The 10,999-nt window shown below is 65.9% G+C and overlaps 1 protein-coding gene across 14 annotated transcripts; it reads left to right on the forward strand.

Moving 5' to 3' along the window:
• The first annotated feature begins 104 nt into the window (after positions 1-104).
• ADAM15 (ADAM metallopeptidase domain 15) lies at positions 105-10,411 on the forward strand. 14 transcript variants are annotated; one of them, XM_027048466.2, is made up of 23 exons: positions 105-289; positions 1,429-1,535; positions 2,152-2,228; positions 2,605-2,683; positions 2,854-2,930; positions 3,021-3,225; positions 4,331-4,396; positions 4,531-4,599; positions 4,678-4,847; positions 4,928-5,012; positions 5,432-5,580; positions 5,663-5,837; positions 6,128-6,220; positions 6,349-6,653; positions 6,730-6,931; positions 7,184-7,261; positions 7,675-7,747; positions 7,909-8,047; positions 8,432-8,501; positions 9,113-9,187; positions 9,600-9,671; positions 9,876-10,051; positions 10,145-10,283. In XM_027048466.2, exons 1-23 carry the CDS (start codon positions 211-213, stop codon positions 10,185-10,187), a joined length of 2,664 nt encoding a protein of 887 aa, XP_026904267.2. In that variant the 5' UTR covers positions 105-210; the 3' UTR covers positions 10,188-10,283. The 14 variants fall into 14 exon arrangements, with proteins under 14 accessions (XP_026904267.2, XP_026904269.2, XP_026904268.2 ...); XM_027048468.2 differs by having other exon boundaries at positions 9,933-10,051; XM_027048467.2 differs by having other exon boundaries at positions 9,116-9,187.
• The last annotated feature ends 588 nt before the right edge of the window (positions 10,412-10,999 follow it).

Consider the following 10,999-nt stretch of genomic DNA (forward strand, 5'->3'; position numbering starts at 1 on the left):
GGCGGGGGCGGGGGCGGGGCCCTCCGAGGGCGGAGCCGCGGCTCCCCCGGGGGCGGGGCCTGGCCCTGCGCCCCCGTGGCGGGGGCGGGACGGGGCGGGGCCTGGTGGCGGCGCGGCGCGGCGGGGTGCGCCAGGCAGACCCGGCGGCCGCGGTTCCTCGGCGCGCGGCCCAGCACCTGCTGCCCTCGTCCGGCCCCGGGCGCCGCTGCCATGCGGCTGGCGCTACTCTGGGCCCTGGGGCTCCTGGGCGCAGGCAGCCCCCTGTCCTCCCGGACGCTCCCGGATCGAGGTGAGTGCCCGGCCCGCGGCGGGCGGGGGGGACAGACTGGGAGAAGGCACGGGGAAGTCGGGAGGCACTGGGGGTCGGCCGGAGACCCGGGGAGACCCCTGGCCAGAGCGCGGCCCGCCCTGCTCCGATGTCCTGGGCGATGGAGGGGGATGCCGGTCCCCCTGCGCGGTCATCCTGTGCGCGGTCCCCGCGGACACTTCCAGGCTCCGGTGCCGGGCACCAAAGGGCCCGGCCCAGCGCCCCCTCAGGATGGTGGGAGACGGTCGCTGCTCCCCAGGACTGACGTCTTCGCCCCTCTGGGGCCTAGCCGACCATCCTGCCCGGTGCCAGGGCGCCGAGTGGGCACGGCCCGGAGGGTTTGGCGAAGAGGACTCTTCCTTGTCCAGGGCCCGGGCGGTCACGGCGCCCCTCACCCCGTGTTGATGCCACCAAAAACCTGGCGGAGCTGGCGGGTGGGGACGCGGGAGGAGCGGGGGGGGGGGGGGGCGGGCGGAGAGTAGGCCTGGAAAGAGACTGACACCAACTCCTCCTAGGAACTTTCACTTCCCGCTGCGTCTCTGGCCAGGGGCTGGGATGGCAGGCGGGGGTGGGCTGTGCGGAGGAGACAGGGCCGTTGTGGGGACGGGACGGGGGGGGGGGGGGGGAGATGTTGGGAGCAGGGAGGAGCTGAGCTGTGGCGAGCGGGTGTGCCTGGCTGGCTCTGAGGGATGTTTAGGGAGGGGTGTTTGCACTGCGCACCCAGAGATGGGCGTTCCCGCAGCGCCGATGTGAGGAAAGGGGAGGGTGAGTGGGCACCGGGCCACAAGGCTTCGCCCAGGCCTGAGAGGGGGCGTTCCTGGGGGGGGGGGGTGATTGGGAGGGAGTGGGAAGGGGGCTCCCCGTGAGAGCCTGGGGGGACAGGGAGGGGGCCCCAGGCGGGGCAAGCTGAACTTTCCCTGGGGACCTGCAGGTGGGGTAGGGGTGAAAGTGAGGAGTGGAGAGAAGCCCCTCTCCTGGGGCTTGCTCCTTTAAGTCCCAGAATGCAGTGCAGGAGTCCTTCCAGCCGAGAAGGGCCCTGAGTGGCCACAGGCACCGGCTGTGCCCAGCGCCAGGGGCTGGCTCGCTCATCACTCTCTTGGGGTGTCCTGGGGACCCTGCAGGTGGCCCTGTGGAGGAGCAGACAAGGCCAGAGAGGGCCCTGGGTGGACACTCGGAGCCCCAGATCTTTCAAGACAGCCCCACACTCAGCCTAGCGGAGATGCTCCAGGTGAGCCCCCCTGTCCCTTCAAGCACAGAACACAGTCCCTGCCGCCCCCATAACCAGCCCTCTCTGAGGAGCAGGTGAGTGGACCTCATGTGGCACGGCCACTCCAGGTCTGGCTGCCCCTCCGGCCACACCCCAGCACCTGGCTTCCCTTATCCCCTCTCCCCCAGCACGCATCTGCCCGGCCTCAGCCCCACCGGACCCCGTCCATCTCCTGGGGAGACCCTGAGGCCAGACTTGCCTTCGGGGTCTCATTCTGCGGGTTTTCTCAGTGGGGGAAGGTCAGGGCCTCACCAGGCACCCCCCTCCCCAATTCCAACGCTGAGTCAGAGGAAGGGCTGGGGCGTGTGCCAGCTCTTCCATGATGCTTCCTCTCTGGGCAGGAAGCCGAGAAGGGGCGGCTCAGATACCTTCCTTGACCTCGCACACAGCCCCCCAGAACAATGCCCCAGGCCGGGCAGGGCTTCCTGGCCCCTCCCTCGGGACCCCTTCCCCCCCCCCCCCCCCCCCCAGTGAGCTAATCGTTGGTACTCTCCTAAGGGTCTGAGGTTTTCTGGCTAGAGACTGATGGGAGTTTCAGGCGGGGCCAGGGAGGTGACATACCCTCTGGTGCCCGCAGACCAATCTGCCTGAGGCTCTGCGGATCAGATTGGAATTGGACGGTGAGAGTCAAACCCTGGAGCTGCTGCAGAATAGGTAACAATGACGGTGGTAGCGACAATAACAGCACAAGTAACAACCGTACGTGACATTTACTAAGTGCTCGAACTCTCTTAATCCTTCTAACAACCTATAAGGTAAATACTATGATGTTGCTGTTTTCATTTTACATGTGGAGACGTCAAGGCACAGAGAGGTTACATAACCTGCCCAAGGTCACACAGCTAGTGTGTGGTAAAACCCAGATTAGGACCCAGATAGCCTGGCAGAGTTTGTGGCCCGACGGCTCTGCTCTGCGGCCTCGGGGGGAACCCTGGCCCCCAGCCACCCCTTACCACCTCTGGACCTCAGGCTGTCGCCGTACCGCCCTGGGAGGCAACTGTCATTGCCCCCGTTTTTCTTCACTCCACAGGGAGCTGGTCCCAGGCCGCCCACACCTGATGTGGTACGAGCCCGACGGCACCCGTGTGGTCAGCGAGGGACACACTCTGGTGAGTCTAGTGTCCTGTCTCCGGCCCGGGGGCGGCGCCAGGGGCCGGATGGAGGCTGTCATCCCTACGGGATATGGGGTGCACCTTCGCCAGCCTCCACCGACAGGCTAGCTAGCCCCCTGGGCTCCAACCCTGGCCTTTGGGGTAGCACTGACCTTTCTCTGCTGTAGAAGAGCCCCTGCTACCAGGGAGCGGTACGGGGCCACGTGGGCTCCTGGGCGTCGGTGTGCACCTGCTCAGGGCTCAGGTACAGAGGGCGCATCCCACCGGGGTGGAGAGAGCGAGGCGGTGTGAGGTGTGGAGCTGAGAGGTCTTCTGACCTCCTGCCTCCTCCCAGGGGTCTGGTGGTCCTGTCCCCCGAGAGAAGCTACACCTTGGAGCTGGGGCCCGGGGACCTGCAAGCCGCCCCCATCATCTCCCGGACCCGAGACCTCCTCCTGCCAGGCCGCACCTGTGGGTTGAGCTGGCACGCATCTGTGGCCACGCGGGCTCCCCAGGAGCGGCCCCGGGGACGGCGCCACAGCCACATGCGCAGTCGTCGGGTGAGGATGACAGCAAGAGGCCAGGCTTCTGTTGTCCCTGAGGGCCAGGCCCCGGACCCTCAGAGATCTTTGTTTCCAGTACCTTCTAAGGAGCTGTTGCCCTGGGTCGGGCCCCGTGTGAACATAATCTGCTCTCCTCCTCCCAAAACCCTGGGAGGTTCGGGCTGGCAATAGCTCCGTCTTTGTTAGAAAAGCAGCTCAGAGAGAGAGAGGCAGTGACTTGCCCAAAGCTGTTCAACCACTAAATGACATATGCGGGGTTTAGACGCAGGGACCTGACTCAGACTCTTCATGGGCTGTATGATCCCGTGTGCGGACAGTGCTTGGCTACAGACCACACGGTCACCAGGCATAAAGCAGTATGAGTCCAGCTCCCTCATTTATAAATTGGGGAGAATAAGCTACTTACTCTCTAGGGTTACTGTGGAGCTTAAACGAGTCTATATCCATCTATCTATCAAGTATCTATATGGTGCTTAAACTGTGCCTCAGGTAGGTAAATATACGACAGTGTTGGCTATTATTTTATTATTTACTTCTTAAAGTTTATTTATTGTGTTTTTTTTTAACGTTTATTTTTGGGAGAGAGACAGACCTTGAGTGGGGGGAGGAGCGGAGAGAGAGAGAGGGAGACGCAGAATCACAGAGCCCGACACAGGGCTTGAACCCACGAACTGTGAGATCACGACCTGAGCCGAAGTCGGACGCTTAACCGACTGAGCCACGCAGGTGCCCCTATTTATTGTTTTGGTTGTTTTTAGTAATCTCTGTACCCAGTGTGGGGCTCAGACTCACGACCCCCGAGATCAAGAGTCACATGCTCATCCGACTGGGCCAGCCGGGCGCCCCAGTGTTATTTTTTTTTAATTCAGGAAAAGTACTGAGTTTGGAGCCAGAGAAGCAAGGCTCTACTCCCAGCTTCATGACCTACTTCTCGGTCCACCTTGGGCAAGTCCCTGGCCTCTCAGGCTCTCAGGGGTTCCTCTGTGAAACGGGCTCTCTGCTCTCCTCCGCTGGAGCACACAGGGTGGGAGCGGACACAGCTCGGGCAGCCCCGTGTGGCCCCAGCGTGAGGAGTGTGCCTGACACCCCTTCTTGTCCCCAGCGGAGGCGGGACGTGGTGGCAGAGACCAAGGTTATTGAGCTGGTGCTCGTGGCCGACCGTTCTGAGGTGAGCTTGCAGGCGCTGCGTGTCCTGCCCCCCCCAACCCTCCCCTACACCGCCCGCCGTGTCCTCTCCTGTCCCCCCCACCCCCCACCGCGCCGAGTCTGCTCCTTTTCATGGTCGTTTCCCTTGAGCCGCAGGTCCAGAGGTACCCGGACTTCCAGTACCTGCTGACCCGCATGCTGAAGGTGGCCTTTCTCCTGGACACCGTGAGTGCCGGGCCCAGCAGCAGCCAGACGGCCCTGTGGCCGCGGGAACCCCTCTCCTGAGCCCCCATTCTCTTTCAGTTCTTCCGGCCCCTGAACGTCCGGGTGGCGCTGGTGGGCCTGGAGGCCTGGAGCCAGCGTGACCTGGTGGAGATCAGCCGGGACCCCGGCCTCACGCTACGCAACTTCCTGCGCTGGCGGCGGGAAGACTTACTGCCTCGACTGCCCCACGACAGCGCCCAGCTCGTGACGTAAGACCCCAGGCGGCGCCCCAGCTCCCTGCCTGCGGCCCTGAAGCTCTGGGCTGACCTGTGGCCCTGCGATCCCACAGTGCCACCTCGTTCTCCGGGCCCGCGGTGGGCATGGCCGTTCAGAATTCCATCTGCTCTCCTGACTTCTCGGGGGGTGTGAACATGGTGAGCGATGCCGGGGCCCTCGCACGTCGCTTCCTCCACGTGCCCTGCCCCGACCCCACCGAGTTACCTACCCCAAAGCCACGGATGTGGGGACGGGGGTGGGGGGGGGGAGGACGGCGGGTAGGACGTGGCCCCTGCTGTCACGGCACCGTTACGTGGGGGCTTCACCTGTGAGGGCACCTCGCGGGGGAGGAGGGGGTGGCTGAGGCCCACAGAACAGAGGCGAGTGCCCAGGGCCACACGTAAAGGACAGGAACAGAGCTGAGCGAGCTCTAAGCCTTCCCACCACCCAGGCCCGGGCTCTCCTCCTACTCCAGAAGCAGTGAAGGAGGGAGGCTGAGCGCCCAAGAGGTCAGATGAGGAGAGAACAAGAGAGTCAGGCTGGTGCTGGACCTGGGGTGTCCCCTCCCCAATGCCAGGACCACTCCACCAGCGTCCTGGGGGTTGCGTCCTCCATAGCTCACGAGCTGGGCCACAGCCTGGGCCTGGACCACGACTTGCCAGGGAACAGCTGCCCCTGCCCGGGCCCGGCCCCGGCCAAGAGCTGCATCATGGAGGCCTCCACAGAGTGAGTGGCTGCAGGACGCACAGCGGGCAGGGGCAGGGGCAGGGGGTGGCTGCAGCCCCAACCTCTCCCCCACCGTCCCCAGCTTCCTGCCAGGCCTCAACTTCAGCAACTGCAGCCGGCGGGCCCTGGAGGAGGCTCTCCTGGAGGGGATGGGCAGCTGCCTCTTCGAACGGCAGCCCGGCCTGCCCTCTATGGCCGCGGTCTGCGGAAATATGTTGGTGGAGCCGGGCGAGCAGTGTGACTGTGGCTTCCCGGACGTGAGCCCCTCGCCCGAAGCCCTGCCCCACTCACTCCTGTGCCCTGGCCCTGGCTCGCTACCCCGCTCCGAGCCTCCAGAGCCCCTTCGTGGGCTCTCAAGGGCCGGCCCGCTCCTCTCTGCCCCTCCCCGCCGGCAGGGACACCACGCGGGTGGTTGGGCTCTGGCCTTTACTTGCCGCTGCGTCCTTCTGATGGCTGCCCTGGGCGGAGGGGAGGAGGTAGGCTCTCGGGCCCAGCCCGCCCTGACGCAACCCTCCCCCCCCTCTCCCCCCCCGCCCCGTGCCCCCAGGAATGCACCGACCCCTGTTGCGATGACTTCACCTGCCAGCTGAGGCCTGGGGCACAGTGCGCGTCCGGCGGGCTCTGTTGTCAGGATTGCCAGGTGGGCACGGACTGGACCGGCCGCCACAGATCACCCGCCTGGGGCCACGGCGGGAAGGGTCCCTGTGACCCCCCAGGGCCGGGCTGGACCTGCCCGGCACCCCTTCTGACCCTCCCCCACCCCCCTAGCTGCGCCCAGCCGGCTGGCAGTGCCGCCCCGCCAGAGGGGACTGTGACCTCGCGGAGTTCTGCTCGGGAGACAGCCCCCAGTGCCCTCCTGACGTCAGCCTGGGGGACGGCGAGCCGTGCGCGGGGGACCAGGCTGTGTGCGTGCAGGGGCGCTGCGCTTCCTATGCCCAGCAGTGCCAGGCTCTCTGGGGACCCGGGGCCCAGCCCGCCGCACCGCGCTGCCTCCTTACCGCCAATACGAGAGGCGATGCCTTCGGGAGCTGTGGACGCAGCCCTGATGGCAGCTATGTGTCCTGTGCCCCTAAGTAAGTGACGAAACCTGGATTCTCCTCTGGGTTTGTGGGGGCCTCGCCTGACCCCGCACCTCCTCCCTCACCTCAGAGACGCCATGTGCGGGCAGCTCCAGTGCCAGGGGGGTCGGGCCCGGCCGCTGCGGGGCTCAGCCCGGGATCTGCGCTGGGAGATACTAGAGGCCAACGGGACCCAGCCGGAGCTGAACTGCAGCTGGGTCCACCTGGACCTGGGCAATGACGTGGCCCAGCCCCTCCTGACTCTGCCCGGCACAGCCTGTGGTCCTGACCTGGTGAGCAGTCCCAAGGGGGCAAGACCAGGAGGGGAGGGGTGTCTGGACCACGGCGAGCAGTGCCCGGACCTCGCTGTCCACCGTGTAAAAGGCACAGACTCTGAGGGGGGGTTCAGATCCTCTCTTTGGCCCGAGCGAAGTCCTGTCCTCCCGTAGGCCTCGGTTTCTCCATCCGCCACTCAGTCGCGCTGGCCTCCCAGGGCCAGGGAAGCTTCATGAGAACCTGATCTTTGTTCTTCCTCCCCTGGGCAGGTGTGCATTGACCGTCGATGTCAGCCCGTGGGTCTCCTGAGAGCGCAGGAATGTCGAAGCAAGTGCCATGGGCACGGGGTGAGCTGGCCTGGGGGAGACGGGGGGGTGGGGAGCAGGCAGCCTCCGGGGATGAGAACGGTGACAGGCTGGGAAACACACACACCTAGCTTCCGACCCCTGCTCTGCTGCTGCCTAGCTGTGTGACTTCAGGCAGATTATTAACCTCTCTGAGCTCAGCCTCCTCGACTATCCAGTGGGCAGAATAATAGTACCCAGTTCCTGGTGCGTGAGAGGACATGGGAGTTTCCGGTACAGTGCCCGGCACGGAGAAGGCGCTCGCGGGACTAGTTTGGTTTCACCTGGTCTGCCGTGGATAAACTGTCCCTCTCTCCATCCCATCACCCCGGCACACCTCCCGGTTGTGCACTTAGGAGCTCCTGAAAAGCTGGGACAGGGGAACGGGCCCCTCGTTACTCAGCCTGTACCCCTAGGTCTGCGACAGCAAAGGACACTGCCGCTGCGAGGAGGGCTGGGCGCCGCCGGACTGTGCCAACCGCAGCAGAGGTGAGGGGGAGGGGGAGGGGAGAGGGGAGAGGGCACAGTGGCTTCCTTACCCCCCCCCCCGCCCTTTCCTGACCCCTTGGGGTTCTCTGATCACTTCCCCCTCCCCACCTGCCACCCTTCCTGGGTGTAGGATCCTAGCCCCACCCGCCTTCTCCCCACAGCAACCAGCTCCCTGACCACAGGGCTGCCCCTCAGCCTCCTGCTGTTGGTGGCCCTGATGCTCCTGGGCGCCAGCTACTGGCACCGTGCCCGCCTGCGCCAACGGCTCTGTCAGCTCAAAGGCCCCAGCTGCCAGTACAGGTACCAGGCTCCTTGCGGCCGCTCCCTCGACCGCCCTGCGGCACACGATGGCTGTGGGGTCCTGCCCCACCCCGTCTGCAGCGCCCCCCACCAGCTTCCCATCGCCAGCCCCTCGGACCGCCCCCACACACACACACCTCCCTTCTCTGTACACGCCCTGTAACTCTTCACCTCACACGGAGACCCACGGAGGGCAGCCGGGGAGCCCCTGTGCTAAGTGGGGCCCTCGCTCCGGCTCATCACCCCCCCCGCCCCCGCCTCCCCACTCTGACTGGGCTAAACCCTTGCTCTCCAAGGGGCTGCGTCCACCGCACTCAAGGGTCGCGTGCGGGTGGAGAGCGTGGTCTGAGGCTGGGCCCCCTGCCTCCTTTTCTCCACGTCCAGGGCAGCCCAGTCTGGTCCCCCAGAACGCCCAGGACCCCCGCAGAGGGTCCTGCTGATGCCAGGTGCCAAGGTGAGTCATGGATACCAGAGGAGAGAGGCCCCACCTTGTCCAAGCGTCCGGCTTGGGCCCTGGGGCGGGGGTACTGAAGGCCCTAGACTCAGAGAGAGTCTCACACTGCCCAAGAGTCGGCCAGAGGAGTCAGGGCCAGCCCTCCCCCACTCCCCTGGCTGCAGGCCCAGAAGCAGAGTCCAGCCTGCAGTGGGGAGGGGCAGTCACCTAGAGGAGGGTCCGCTGAGCTCTCTGAGCTGGGCAAGCTGGTGGCTTTGAGAGGTGGGTCTGCGGATGCTCCCAGAGGGGCCCCTGAAGGACGAGGGGGGTGGTGCTCAGAAGGGGCCCTGGGTGTGCCACACCCTGATGAGGCCCAGGACACCGTGGGTAGGAGGGCTGGTGAGTGCCCCCTGAGCCCCCGGCAGGGGTGTGGGGGGTGGTCTGCATGCCAGCTCCACCACTCGTCACCCCCTCTGCACACAATTGGATAACAGCATGCACTGCGCCCACCGCCCCTGGGGCCCTGGCTGCCCCGCCCGCAGGCACTGACCCCTCTCTGCCCACATCTGTCTCTGTGCTCCCCTACCCCACCCCGCCCCCACCCTGCCTGTCTGCTCCTCCTGCTCTCTCAGCAGGCCAGTGCTCTTGGCTTCCCGGCTCCCCCTTCCAGGCCGCTGCCTCCTGACCCTGTGCCCAAGAGACTCCAGGTAAATCCAGGCCAGTCCCCGCCCTCGCCCAGGGCAGGTGGGAGGCTTGGTGCCCAGCTGCAGCTCTCACCCTGGTCCCCTGCCAGTGGCGCTCTTCATTAGGGGACCGGGGTGCCCCTCAGCCTTCAGACACTCTGAGCCCCAGAATCAGCAAAGGGTGAGCCTCCTGCCTTGGTTTCTACCGCCATCTGGTGGTCAGTGGCAGGACTGCAGCTGGCCAGGGACACCACTCTGACCCGTGCCTTCCTCCCCTGAGGCTTCTGCTGGCAGGCACCCAAGCCCTGTGCGCATGTCCCCATTCTCTCCTGCCCCCTGGCTGACTTTGCATGTTGACCTGAACCCCTCAAGAGAACCACTGCATGCCTCTTGCCCCTGGCTGTGCTCTCACAGCACTGCCCCTTTCTCTGTCCAGGCTGAGCTGGCTGACCGACCCAATCCCCCCACCCGCCCTCTGCCCGCTGACCCGGTGGTGAGGCACCCTAAGGTAACAGTGTGGGGAGAGAAGGGCACAGCCTCTCCCCCACCCAGGGCTGTGGTGCTAATAGCCGTGGCAGTGGTGGCCATGGTGAGATGACCCCTCTGTGCCTAAGGGCACATCCGCTGGTGCCCTTTACTGGTGACAGGTTTGTTTGGAGACAGAGGTGACCTCTGAAGCCGGCCCCACAAGCTGGTGTTCCCCAACAACCAGGTGGGCACCATGACATCCCCTCCCAAGCCAGCCTCCTGCCTTCTCTCCCACTCACAGGGGCCCGCCAAGCCCCCACCCCCGAGGAAGCCATTGCCCGCCAACCCCCAGAGCCGGCGCCCTTCGGGTGACCTGCCTGGCCCAGAAACTGGAATCCAACCCGTAGTGGTACCGTCCAGGTAGGCGAGCAGGGGCGCGGAGGATGGGTGGGAGGGGCGAATGGTCTGGGGAAAGGGCACCTCTGATCTCTGTGCTTGGCGTCTGCACCCCAGACCTGCACCGCCGCCCCCAGCAGCGTCCTCGCTCTACCTCTGACCTCTGCTGAGGTTTCCCGGCCTGCCACCCGGACCTAGGACTTCAAGAGGCCGACCAGTCCCTGGAGTCCCCCGTGATGACTGAGGGAGCCGGAGCCTGGACCCCAGACACTGCCACGGTCCGCTGAGCAGCACTCTAGGGACCCGCTCACGCCATGGAAGCTGGGGTTGGGGAGGGCTGGGCGCTGGACTGGGCTGAGGGAGGTGCACACAGCCTGTCCCTGCTCTGGTGCAATAAACAGTGAGGTCTGGGCAGCGCGCCTCGGAGTTTGTCGGCTGTGGGAAGGCCGGGTCGCCCCTGCTGCGGTTCCAGGTCTGGCCGCCAGGAGGCGCTGCCACCTCGGACGAAGGCGGGCCGGGGAGGGCGAGAGTCCGAGGCCGGCTCGGCGCGTGTCCCCGGGATGCTCGCGGCTCGTTTCTGCCCGGCCTGGGAGGCCTGTGCGCACTGCAGTACCACGGGGAGTTGTAAAACCCCATGCTACCCGCCAGTCGCCAAGTCCTCGCCCCCAGATCTGCGCGGCCCCCACAGGCGGCTATCAACCAAGCGGCCAAGCCGTCCCCACCCCCTGACCAGTGGCTGGGAAAAGTGGATCTGGCTGGTGTTGTCAGAGCCCCGGAGCCGGGGCGGGGCGGGGCGGCGGCTCCCACGATCCCAAGGCCGTGCACCTGCCTCCTCCCCACCCCCCACCCCCCCGCGCCCCACCTGAGGGCTTGGGAACAAAGGTGCATTGTATAGGGCGCAATCCGGCCTCATTATTTCGTTTTCGGGAATGGGGCCGCGCGGGCCCCCAGCCCAGAACGAAGGTGTGGGGC

The sequence above is a fragment of the Acinonyx jubatus genome, chromosome E4 (assembly GCF_027475565.1).
Source record: "Acinonyx jubatus isolate Ajub_Pintada_27869175 chromosome E4, VMU_Ajub_asm_v1.0, whole genome shotgun sequence".
Classification (NCBI taxonomy): Eukaryota; Metazoa; Chordata; class Mammalia; order Carnivora; family Felidae; genus Acinonyx; species Acinonyx jubatus.